Here is a 13,368-nt window from a genome sequence, read left to right on the forward strand (position 1 = left end):
TTACTCACAAATTAAAAGTGACTAAAGAATTTGAATGTATGGCTCAATGTGTAAAATGCTCCATTGCCTAGAAATCAGTGGGTGCTTGTACTGTACGTGGTTTTCATGTAGTACTATGAAGCATCCCAGATTATTGGCCCTCAGCCTGATGTTAGTTCTGTGCCTAACTAGCACTTGCTGATTAGCACTTGCTGATTTTACTGCAGATCCCATGAACAGGTAGATAATGTCCAGGTGAAAACAGAACTTTGGAATTAAGAGTCTGAAGTAAAGTAAAAAAACTGGGAAGCCTTTTCTACAATTTGTCAACCTCTGATGAGAGGCAATAAACTAGAACACAATCACCAAAAATTCTCTTGCTGCTCGTACAGATATGCAGCAAATGGGTGTCTACATTCAGTAGTTTGGAAGTGTATACAAATTTTTTAAAAATCACAAACATCATGGATAAATGACATTTAAACAAACAATAAACAAAGTTGTTGGTCCTTGTCTATTTACATTTTTGTTGCATCACAAGACTCACTGAAGAATAATTTTCTATTGAGATCTGGGGAGTTTGCATGTTATCTGATGCACGTGACTTTAGGGATGAGGTTCTACCAAATGAAGGTGTGAACACCTGTGGCTTAAGCAAAGCATCTGGCATGAGCGGTAGCTCTCCCTTGTAAAAATATACCCGACAGGTCCTGAAGCACTTTAGCTAAAGTGCAGCAGACACCTTTCTGCTATTGAGGCAGTCTAAATTGGGGGGGGGGGGGGGGGGGTGAGTCAATGAAACACAACTACTGTTACAATATAATACAATGGCTACAAAATTCGGCATTGCTGGACAACATGCCAGATGCACAGAATGCAATCGGTAGGTTTTAATTTCTAGAATTGGGTGTGAATTACGGTTACTTCAAGGCATTACGGGAGCATCAGTAATTCCCAGAAATATGCACTATTGGCAATGCATGGACCTCCGTGTTTGGTTTAGGCACTTGGGTTTTAATCACCTGCCCAAAACAAGTGTGCACTGATCCTCATCTTTTCTGTCACTGCTAAAAACGGATATCACTGTATTCACATTAGAGCACTTAACAAAGAGCTCCTTCTCCTAATTAGTTAGCCTTTTAATACAGTAAAGTTAATATTAGCCCACAGCACGGTTACCCATCTACATTCCTACTATTTTTGTTTTACATTCTAATACATGATGGATGCAAACAAACTTTGCTATGCAGCATAGAGAATTAACTCTATAAAGGAATTACCTGTTAAAGCAGATTTTTGTTACAAAGATGACAGAATTACTTTTCTTTAAAAATTCTTGTAACGTTCTTGAACCAGTTGTGCAATTATACATTGGACAGATGATACAATATTGTACATTCAGAACTGAAGGCCATTTCGTATTCATTACAAAGAAAAGTTCCCAGTATTGATTTGACATAAGACTATATTTTGTATGAAGCGTTACCTCACTTAGGCACACCAACTACCACTATAAACACCTGCAACAACACAGTCCTTTGTAACCGACCTTGACGTGGGCAAAAATGGCACAGCTACAAAGCCTTTGGATTGCTATTGCTGAAACTATGACTTAGAATACGTAACAACAGTTTATCCTGGTTGACCACCGCTCCATTGTAGAACTATCTTCATCTGGTAAAAAAACATCCAAAATGACCATGGTTCAACATGATGGGTGTCCCCTCAATTTGGATTAGTGTCCAGGAGCTGATGTTGTGTCAGCTTCACATTGGAAAGCAGCAATTTTACATGGACAAGGGCACTTGGTTGAAATTCCCACACATTCATCCTCCCACGTTATCCCTCATGGAGTCCATTTTTTGACCAAGGTCCTTGAAGTTTGGACGTTGAGTTGGTCCATTGTGCCAGCAATTCATCATTGTGGAATGAATCTGAAATTGCAAGCGATTAGCACCATTAACCACAGGGACCAGAATCCCAGTTGAAATGCAAGCACAAGTAAGATATGAATGTTCTTCTTCCCATTTAAAATGTAATTTGGTACATATGCATGAACTTTATTTTAACTTTGTTCATGTAATAAAGTTGTTAGTCAATTGGTGGATCGCTTTCTGGGAGTAATAATCCTTTAAAAATAGATTAAAAAATAAAAAATAATTTGATTATTCAATTCACGACTGTTTGCAGGACACTGCTGTGTGAAATTGGCTGTCGTGTTTTGTGCACAAAATATATAGTCAATTCACTTTGCAATATATTCTGTGAAGCGCTTTGAGATGTCTCAATGCCGTGATAAGGCGCTATATCAAATGCAAGAATTATTATTACTATTATTATAATAATAACGCCAAGTACATCTGTGAACCTCTTTTGAAGTGTTTCCACCAGTCCAATGAGCATTCTTCATCTGATAGCAACACAACACTTTTCCTCTCTTCCAATTTCCCAGCTCTTTCCCTGAAAGTTGTTTTGATTCTCTTTGCTTTCTCCTGGGTTTCTACAGGCAATCTTTAGTACCTTGCTCAAGTGGTCATAATTCATGTGTAAGGCCTGATAGTGGGTACCATAGGGTCAACACATTCAATCCTAATCACGTTTTTACCCAACATCCACCAATGCACATCCTCAAACAGGGACAGTGATTAGGAATGGAAACCCTTGATGATTTTTCCCTCCATAACCCATGGGTGCTGAGGCCACTTGCCAACATCTCAACAGCAATGCAGTGAATCAGCTGGTCAGCAAAGACCATGATTCCAACATGCAATTGAGGTCATTTGGGATATGATGTCCAGTCTCATTTTAACTAAATCTTGAGACACTTAGTTTTAATTGTTGTTTGTTTTTTGATGGAAATATAATGGGTTAGTATCTCCTGACTGCTTTTTTCAGTGTTGTTTTGGGTAATATGTGGTATAGTGCATGCTGCTTCCAAATATTACCGTGTCAGGACATCCATCGGGTCTTGGCAGCCTTCTACCATCCTTAAGAAGCTCAATCAAATGGAAGACGATCATCTGCCCTTGCTTGTCATTGCCGATCATACGCATAAACTCCTGAAATTGCAACAACATTGATTAACCCAGGCCACTTACACTGGAAACAAAGTACGGCAATAAAGGCCAATAACAAAGTAGCAGAGACAAAACTTAATTGAAAAGAATTCAGTGATCCAAAACTAAAAAGTTGTACTTATAAGGCCCCAGATACGCTGCAGGAACCAATTCAATGTGCTGTCTGCAATAGTACTTCATAGTTGGCAGACCGTACTTTGTATTTAAGATTGGTGCTGGCAAAGAGGAGCTCCATGCATACACACAGAATCTTCTCTGAACCCGATTCCCCAGGTCCAGAAGCTGAATCTATACTAAACGACTTGTTTCAATAGGATGTGAAAACTCCATTGAATCAACACAACAATGTATAATTGGGGCAGAATAAAGAAAACTACAAAGGCTGAAACCATTAATTACTCTGTAGATCCTATTAGGGAACTCCCAACTATATTTTGCACGAAAGACAGAATAAAGGTTACAGGGAATTTGCAGCTGAAATAGAAACCGATACAGCTAGATTGAAGGATGCTTGAAACTCACTGAAGGTGGACTTTTGGTCTTCTCGCTGCATGTGAAGAGTTCGTACAAGACCACTCCGAAACTCCACACGTCTGAGGCCACTGAGAACTTGTTCTCCATCAAAGACTCCAGCGCATACCTGATTACAACGTTAAAAGGTGTTCAGCATGTCGTCTTGATACTTTGCTGTGCTATTAAACAATAATAAATGCTCTACATATAGTTCCACGAATACTGATGTAGCAAAAGATTATGGTGGAAGAAATGCCAGGACTGTGATTTGAACCAGACTCCCAACTCAGTGAAAGATTCCTGTTCAACTTGTAACACGTACTTACAACCATTATAGCTCATTTGGATTAAATTCTCACCAAAAAATTGGACTCTCTCCTGGTTCTTTGACTTTGTAATACTCTTTGTCTTGTGGCAAGACTTTGGTCAAACCAAAGTCACCAATTTTCACTCGGTTCTCATTCTCCACGAGAATGTTCCGTGTTGCCAGGTCTCGGTGTATGTATCGCTTTGTTCCAAGATATTCCATTCCCTAGAAAGAGGAAGCACTATTTTACATGCAAGGATCCAGGAGAAAACAAAATCAAGCATAACTGCTTAACAATGATTTGTCAACAACAGACATGGCAGCGGGTTTCAAATTGGGAAGATTGTTACAAATAAATTGCATTTTCAGTTGTACAGATTTTCACACTGAAGCCTTCCTGTCTGAGAGCGCTGATGTGTTCACATATGCGTGTTAGCTTCTCATTGATGTTGGTGGTGTACCTTGCATATCTGAGAAGCATAAGACAACAGTTTCCTGCGATCAATCCGATCTTTGTTTTTCTGTAAATAGTCTCGTAAGCTTCCGTGAGGTAGATACTCCATGATCAACTTCAGGTTTCTCCGCCCTGTAAAGGCAAAACAAGCAAAAATACAATTGTTGGCAGTCTCACCTGGGGCTCAACTGCACTTAGCCATTACGTGCTGCAAGAGGAAATCCAAGTTATGATGCTTCAAGTGATGATGCCTTTCAATGAAGTGCGTTTGCCTCCAGAAACAATTATTACTACATAAAATAGTCATTACAATCAAACACCTATCTTTTTCTTGAAATGCATGAATGTCCATGGCCAGTAAAGTGGGGTCGGGGTGAGAAGTATCGATGTTTGTGGATATATGGATCCACAACAATAATTAAAGCTCTTTCCCACTATTCTCAGATTTTGTAAGGGATTTTTCTTTCCTCCTTAACATTGCCCCAACTACTTTTGCAGAATCCATATTGGGTTAACTGGTGGGAAGGCTGGCAAATTAACCCCAGGCATCTGCCAATACCTTTCTGTAACTGTGCCGGGAGGTTTGTAGGCTAACATTCCCTTCAATCAATATCTTCCAACAGCTTGGCCAAGACTGGGCACCCCCGTTGTGAAGAGCTCTGATTTATTATTCTACGCCAAGGGTGATACATAAATGTCAGCTGTTGTTATGGAGAATACCCCATTTAACCCCGTTTCACAGATCAGTATTCCAGTACTACTCAATGACAGATCACATGACTACTTGCTCAAATATATATTTTTAAAAATTAAGGTTAAAAATTAAAATCTCTCCATTATACCCACAACCCAATCCAATGAAGATACAATTTCCAAAGCAGAATTTCACAAACAACTCATCCATATAACCTTCCCCTCCCCAACGGTCAATCTGTAAATCACTAAACAGAATGGGTCTTCACTTGAAGCCTTTCTGTGAGATTAATGCAGCATCAAAACTCCATTTCCTGACTGTTGTAAGATAGTGTGTTATCTAACCCAAAGCATGGTACCCATCAATGTTTGAGCTTTATTAAGTATTATGTTGTCTCTACGTACCAGCACTGTAACATACTCCTTTGTATTTGACAATATTATCATGCTGAAGAGATTTGAGGATTTCCGTTTCTCTTTCAAAGTCCCGTATGTGCTCTGCAGTGCTCTGCTGCAGCTTCTTCACAGCTACCACATCACCAGTGTTGTCCTGAAGTGGGTCGTATCGACACAGCTCAACACTGCCAAAGTTACCCTGTTTGGAAAAGGAACGTTTGGTTCATAAGGCAAATTAAAATGTTGAGCTACTTTGCTTAAATTACCTCCCAACTTTCTGGGGAAGGGGAAAAGCGAGAGATGATACTTTCTTGTCTATTTATTATCTCAGTATTACTTTTCTGCCAGATTTTAAAGAAAGATCTTCCCCTCCCCTTCTCTGACCCTTCCATACGAGCTCAGCACGGAGCCTGATGCCAAGCTTCTACACATGCCACGCTAATTAGATGCTAAGGAACAGTGCACGACTTAACCAAGGTGATACACCAAACAGATCTCTCTACCTGCAGAGAGAAAATCTGCACATTCAGAAAAATCAGATCATAGATAATAATAATAATAATCCTTGCATTTGATATAGCGCTTTTCACGTCGGGAGGACGTCCTTTTTTTGGAGGGATTACCTACATTTACCTACAAAGTACAGTTATAACACTTCATAGTAATATATCCTATAAAGCGCTTTGAGATGTTTTGACAATATGATAAAGTGCTACATCAAAAGCCATTATTATTTTTATTATTATTATTATTATTATGCTTGATGGCTTAAGCTGCACAAACAATTACCTTGCCCAACTGCTGCAAAAATATGAGATGCCTTTCTTCAAACTGTGCAGGATCATGGCTTACACAAGCACCAAAGAAGCCATTCCCAGCACCTCTCACATTTGGCAACAGATCAATTTCAGCCAACAACTCATAATCTGCAAGAGAAAAAACATTTTGAGGAGTTTATCTTTTAAAATTCAGGGAAATTGTTCGGTCTTCTATCAGGGCTTTTTACCTTCACGGGTTCAGTTCAGCTGCGTATACAGAGAGAAACAAAATGGTAACAGATACGCCCACAAATACACATCCAAACAAACAGGCTTTTAAGAGGGTGACAAAGGTTAAACCATTTAATTGACAGTGAATAGAAAAAAACTGATGGTGTAACTGGAACAAATTGCATGATTCCCCCACCTTTGAATTTCTCAGCCTGGACTCACTGGGACTATAAGATTGCTTTCTCCTCATGATGATCCACGCCAGTGGGCTAGCCATGCCTCACTAATCACCCCCCCCCCCCCCCCCATTCGCACCTAGTCTTGGCGTGTGCATTTTGACTGCCGCCACCGACCTGAGCTGCTTCCCTAAAATGCTCCCACCCCTGTCCTCTCCTCTCCCTTACTCCCGCTCAGTCCTCCTCTCCCACCATGTCGTGCGGCATTTCTCAGGTTTCTGTCCTTGGTTTCCTCCTGTTCAACATTTCTATGCTCCCTCTTGGTGACATCATCCGCAGACATGGGGTCAACTTCCACATTTATTCGGAAGACACCCAATTGTACCTCTCTGCCTCCACCCGTGACTCCAAGACCTCTGCTGTCCTGACATAATGTTTGTCTGACATGAAGTCCTGGATGAGAGTTGAACTTGAGCTCTCTGAACTCTCCATGAGAGTCTACGGTTGAACGTCAACAAGACCGAGGCTCCCCTGATTGGCTCCTGTTAACGCCTCCTCGCCTCAGGCGCTGACAGCATCACCATCCATGGTTGCACACTCCACCTCACTGAGCCAGTCCGGAACCTTGGGGTCTTGTTTGACCCTCAACTATCCTTCCTACCCCACATCTGTGCCATAACCCGCTCTGCCCTGCTCCACATTCACAATGTCACCCTTCTCCGACACTGTCTCACACCACAGACTGCCGAAACCCTCATACACGCATTCATAACATCGAGGCTTGACTATGTAGACTCATTGCTTGTCGGCCTCCCCAACTCCTCCCTCCACAGGCTGCAGATCATCCAGAACTGTGCAGCCCGTGTCCTCTCCCGCACCAGACTCGGTGACCCTATCACCCCCATCCTTGCCCAACTCCACTGGCTTCCCATCACAGAGGATACAGTTCAAGATCCTGGTCCTCACCTTCAAAGCCCTCCATGGTCTTGCTCCCCCCTACCTCTGCAATCTCCTAACCCCCTATCATCCTGCCCGCTTCATCCGCTCAGCGGGCTTCGGCCTGCTTCATGTCCCCCGCCTCGCCCGCCCCAACACTGGCGGGTGGGACTTCTGCCGCTCTGCGTTCACTCTGTGGAACTCTATCCCGCAGTCTCTCCGCATCGCCCGCCTGCCTTTTGAAATAGACAGCACACTACTCCTGGATGTCCAATCGAAACTCCATGATATAATTGCCAGCTATCAGTGTATCTCAAGTCTACAATACTGTAATGTGAATGAGCAATTCGCTTCATCTTTCTTTAGTTACTAAAACAAGATAGCTTTCAATGCACATTCACAAAGGAAGTAAGAACTTAAGCAACATTTCTGAAATTGTGAAACGTACCTGGAGTGAATAGGCTGTTGAGGTCTCGTATTATTGCACGAAATGAAGGTCTGAAGTCTGGTTCATAATCCATACAGTTATTTATAAGGTTAGCGAGTTCTGTCCACTTTGGAGCAGGGAGCTGGTGCCTATCCTCATAAAACTGCAGTTTCTGCAGCACAAAACATGCATTTCAGTAAATTCCTTTTGGACTGCAAACATTTAGGATTTTTGAAGTGCCCGACACACACACACACACACAGACAGAAACCCGTTAACAATTTCCAAGCCAGACAGAATTACAACATAAACACACACATACATACACATATATATGATTATTTTTCATACATGCCATCTTTGCAGTGTAACATCAGTTTTACGAAAGCACCATGACGGCTTTCACTGATTGCCTGAATTGGGTCTCATTACTCCTCACGTAGTGCTCCCTCAGTTATTAATTTCCACTGTGATTCTCATGCAATTCAACTCTTCCCATCTATGCCACAAAGCCCTCTCTGTGACCCTCACAGAGACAGAGGTATCAAACCACCACATTCCTTAAACCATTCCAGGTATTCTGAAATCCTGGAATGTGTAGTTTCACTGGACCCTCATCGCCATCAAGGTACACCACACAAGATATTATTTGCTGGCAAACACACGCACATTATTATAAGGGTCAGATGTGAGATGGCTGCTACTCACATCCAGTCTATCACTTACCCGTGTGGTATCAAGTGCGCTAAGTGGTTTATCTCCTCCGCTGCAGATCTCCCACAGTGTGGTGCCAAAACTCCACTTGTCTGTTGCAAGGCTGATATTCTTGGAATCCTCAATACATTCTGGTGGTACCCAGGGAATCCTTTCAATGAGAACTATGTAGACAAGCACACCAGCATATCACTGACTCCCATACCACAAATACTTACAAGGGAACGCAGGGTAAAAATTAAAGCGCAAAATAAGGTCTCCAGGATAAAGAGTAATTTGCTTGACTTTCTAATTCGTAGGGAAGATTTATGGAAACATTGCTCGCTGCAGCTTTCCTCATACTTTGAATGGAATGAAATCAACAAATGGATCACAGGGGCTTGTCCGTGTGAGACAGTCACCTAAACGCAGCACACATGATGCAAGCCTAGAAAATCACAGCACTGAAGAAGGTCATTCAGCCCATCGTGTCTGTGCCAGCTCCTTTAAGAGCTTTGAGGCCCACTTACCTCACCCTTCTCTATATACCTGTAGTTGCCTCCTTTTAAGCCATATATCTAATTCCCTTTTGAAAGCCAATACAGATCCATGACTCAATCGGTATCACTCTCACATCTGAGTCATAGCATTGTGGCTTTAAAGCCATATTTGTATTTACACATTGCTTATCAGTTAGGAGAAGCATATAAGAACTGCTAGACGAAAGAAGACCAAGGTCCATCTAGTTCAACTTCCACCACCTTGGCAGTCACATGCTTATGTCGTGCCCCAAATTATATACTGTATCTTGAGATATTATTTCCTAACAGAAATCGATCTAATTTGTTCTTGTAAGAAATCTATGATGCATGCAGAGCTGATTTAAATAAAATAAGAATGTTCATCTTGTTATGCTTAGGTGTAAACAAAACTCAGAAATGCAGGAACAACAACTTGCATCCGTCACACGAACCAATGACTCGGGAGTGGTTAAACAATCCCAACATAACTGAATGGTCAATTAACCCCCTCCCCCTGAGAAAAGTAACAGGACAGTATTCTCACCATCTTTTGGCAAAACTGTGATACCAACTCCAGGATCAGTGAGTTTTATGAACGGAGGGTTTCCGGTGTTCCGGTCCTCTTCTCTGATCATTAGGACATTCTTGGCACAGACGTTTCCGTGAACAAGATTCCGGTCTTCCTGCGTACGAAGATAAAAGAATCATAAAACATCCTAAAAGGTCGCAAACCGCAACTGGTTCAAAACAATTGTACAGGGTTTCAACAACAGCAAGTGCCACACTGAATACCATAGCAGTTCAAGGGATTGCTGTGTGCTTCATTGGTCAATGTCTTACAAAGTCAAGGACAATTGAATTTTAGATCCTGCAATTAATTTTTCACAAAAATGTTCACATGGTATTTTACAAAAACTAATGCCACTTGGAACCCCAAAAAATAGTACTAAGTAAACGGTTTGAAATTGTCTTCAGAGAATTGGCAGCACCATCAATAACATTCTGGAGTCTAATTTATAAAACTGAAATGTTTGTGTACAGTAAAACCAGTGCCATCTACTTAGAACTGTCATTTTGTGAGGATGCGTGGAGTAAGAGAGCCTTGATGAAGTATGGTACAGTAATAAATATACACCAGGTCCTCTATATCAGTGCATTGGCAGAAAAGCATGACTGGCTGGCCTTGGTGGTGCACAAGACAGATCATCAGTAAGAGGGTGGATTGTTTTCTTGAAAAAAGGTCGACCCACAACTGCGCTATTCTGGGGGAGCAATGTTATTCAGTAACTGGACTTACTAAGAAATGCATGGCCCAGGCTAATTGTTTGGCCACCTCAAGCTTCCACAGGATATTGATATTGTTTTTGTTTTTCTTCAGGTAGGTGTCCAGTGATCCAAACTTCACGTATTCCTGAACCATGATATCTGTTTCCAAAATATACAGAAGTGTGAATGCAACACAGAATATAATAATAATAATCCTTGCATTTGATATAGTGCTTTTCACATCTTCTAGATGTCTCAAAGCGCTTCACAGAATATACTGTAACGTGAATTGACTGCATATTATATGGGTGAAACAGGCAGCCAATTGCGCACAGCAGTGTCCTATAAACAGTCTTGGATTGAAGTGACCAATTTATTATTGTTTTTTTTGAGGGATTATTAGGCATGTGGAGTAAGGAAACTTGCCCAAGGTTTCGCCCTGCCAGAATGAATGTGATCTCTCACTGCACAATGACAAAGATGCTTGCATTAGAAAATTTTAATAGTGTGTCAAGCTGGCTCAGTTAGTAGCTTGACTTTCTAATTTCTAAAGTTAGTAGCACTCCTGTGGCTTCAAGCCACAAGTTGAAACTCATATAGTCTAAGCTGACATTCCAATGCACTGTTGGGGGATGCTGCATTGTCAGCGATGCTGTCTTCTGAATGGGATATTAAACCTTTTCAGGTGGAAATTAAAGATCCTGTGGCACCATTTGAAAAGGGGAGGCATTTTCTCCCGGTGTTGTGACCAACAGTCTCTCCAATATAACTGGTCATTCACTTCATGGCTGTTTATCAGACACTTCCGGGTGTAAATTGGCTGCCACGTTCATCTACAAAACACACAGTCACTACACTATATCCTGTGAAGAACTTTGGGACATTTTTCCGACGTAAAAAGGCAATATACCAAATGTAAGGATTATTACAATAAACAAGATACTATTTTTTAATATTAAAAAAGGTACTGAACAGTTATTTTCTGTGCAGACCAAAGTTGGTGAAACATAAGCGCAGTGCAAGAAGATCTAAATTATTCAGTTGGTAGGTGAGCCATCTTTTCAATTGAGAATGTCTTAAAAAATATTGGTCAAAGCAGGATGCCTTAAAACAGCACGTTACTTAAATCTAAACTAAAAAAGCTTTGTTTATTGGTTTACTCACTCTCTTCACCACATACACAAACTCCATAGTTCAAAACTAAGTGCTTGTAGGAGAGTTGACTCATCATGCTTGCAGCTTCAAAAAAGGACTGAAAAAGAAGATTAATAGAGACAATCAGACCACTTGCTAGTTTATCAATATGGCTTTCTCGGCTAAACCCTGCTCCATCCACCACCAGTCAACCTCAAAAGGAAATTAATCCTTTTTGCTGACTGTCAATACAACACCTCATATCATAAGAGCCCAAGAAAGGAGAAAAACCCATTTTTAGCAGATTACTCTGAATGAGCTGTGAAAAAAAACTCAACTGAAGAGTATATTCCAGCAACAACTGAATGAAGGCAAATGATTTTTGCTTCTCATCTCACTCATTCCTCCCCTTAGTCTCTGTAGCTCATTTTGCAGTTAAGGATTATTTCTGGGACAGCGCTTGTTTAAAATAACTAAGGGATGAAAATGCAAAGTGCAATAATGGGATCTAGTGTGCGGGACCCACAATATAATTTGTAAATAGCCAATGCTGTGGGCATGGATTGAGTCTCAGGTCAACTCTCTGGAACGCTGCTCGGTTACCAATCAGTTTCCAATTCCACAAAGCGGGACTGTAGCCAAGGTTGGCATGTAGAAGGAGATCATCACTAGAGCAGAGGTGCAGCATAAGGCACGTCCAAATATTTGCAGGATGGGTTGTTTACAAATCCTTTTGTGATTTTCAAGTACTTTGAGACGTCTCAAAGACGTGATAAGGCGCTATATCAAATGCAACAATTATTATTGTTAATTTCGCAAGTACAAGTGAAGAGCCATATCACAAGAAAAAGACAAAATCTCCACCCTGCAGCCTCTGAAGGCATGACAAAGCATTGAGTTCAAGTCCAAGGCCTTCTTGGTCTGTAATGCCTGTACTGTTCCAACACCGCATTGGGTGACGTACTGATCAGGAACAGACAGACATGTTTCAAAGAGGAGAAAATTAGAAAAAAAGACGAAGAACAATTTTAAAAAAATAGAATTCATTAAAATCTTTTTATAGCAAAGTGCAGACAAAACAAACCTCAGAGTAATTTCTGTGAGCCTTGTCTAAGACCTTGAGGAGAACATCAGTCTTGTGTATCTGTCCATAATCTCCTAATTCTTCCCTGACGCCTTTGCAAATTTTTGTAAATGTTCCCTGGCCAAGGCTTTCCCCCTGCAGAAAAAAAACACGATTGTGTGAAAACTCTCTGTAGACAAAGATTAGCCAACGTCAATTTGTCCCGATTTCAAATCATTTATGTTGGTACATGCAGAATCTCCAATTCTTTTCTCCCTTTCATGAGGCCTCTATGTTCCCAAAGTGAGAGAGTGAGATTACCCGCTTCCAGGCTTCACTGTACACTGCTCTGCATCACTTAAGAGGTGTGTGACAACACCACATGTGGTCTCAGGCTTTGATTTGCCCCTTCCTCAGAGCCCCACCTACAGAATTCTGGGCTCAATGGGACTCTGGACAAAAGACTGAGATCTTTGGTGCGCCGACATGCTGTGCTACTGGAATTCCCCAGTCACAAAAATAATCTCTCATCACATCTCCTCCTCGTCCCTTGCACCCTCCGCCCCACCATCGGAAGTCGTGCTTTCAACCACTACGCCCCAAAATTCTGAAACGCTCTCCCTCATTCCCTCGGCCTTGCCCCCTCTCTCAAGTTAGGCCTGAAAACTTTCCTCTTTGTGCTTACGGCCATCTCCCCCCTCCCCCCCCAGCTCGGAGTCAAGCTCCACCACTGTTAAGCGCTCT

The 13,368-nt window shown here is 41.5% G+C and overlaps 1 protein-coding gene across 1 annotated transcript in view; it reads right to left on the reverse strand.

The window, feature by feature from the left end:
- Nucleotides 1-1,033: 1,033 nt before the first annotated feature.
- Nucleotides 1,034-13,368, reverse strand: part of LOC103177704 (tyrosine-protein kinase JAK2) — a 54,631-nt gene continuing 42,296 nt past the window's right edge. The window contains exons 12-24 of the mRNA XM_007892011.2: nucleotides 12,646-12,780; nucleotides 11,592-11,679; nucleotides 10,459-10,586; nucleotides 9,706-9,844; nucleotides 8,674-8,825; nucleotides 7,969-8,119; nucleotides 6,209-6,345; nucleotides 5,429-5,618; nucleotides 4,338-4,462; nucleotides 3,929-4,101; nucleotides 3,579-3,696; nucleotides 2,925-3,038; nucleotides 1,034-1,913 (exon numbers count right to left, since the gene is read on the reverse strand). Coding sequence (XP_007890202.2) covers nucleotides 1,806-1,913; nucleotides 2,925-3,038; nucleotides 3,579-3,696; nucleotides 3,929-4,101; nucleotides 4,338-4,462; nucleotides 5,429-5,618; nucleotides 6,209-6,345; nucleotides 7,969-8,119; nucleotides 8,674-8,825; nucleotides 9,706-9,844; nucleotides 10,459-10,586; nucleotides 11,592-11,679; nucleotides 12,646-12,780 — 1,758 coding nt within the window. The 3' untranslated portion in view covers nucleotides 1,034-1,805. The remainder of the gene's footprint in view (nucleotides 1,914-2,924; nucleotides 3,039-3,578; nucleotides 3,697-3,928; nucleotides 4,102-4,337; nucleotides 4,463-5,428; nucleotides 5,619-6,208; nucleotides 6,346-7,968; nucleotides 8,120-8,673; nucleotides 8,826-9,705; nucleotides 9,845-10,458; nucleotides 10,587-11,591; nucleotides 11,680-12,645; nucleotides 12,781-13,368) is intronic.

Source organism: Callorhinchus milii, unplaced genomic scaffold (genome assembly GCF_018977255.1).
Source record: "Callorhinchus milii isolate IMCB2004 unplaced genomic scaffold, IMCB_Cmil_1.0 Scaffold1, whole genome shotgun sequence".
Lineage (NCBI taxonomy): Eukaryota > Metazoa > Chordata > Chondrichthyes > Chimaeriformes > Callorhinchidae > Callorhinchus > Callorhinchus milii.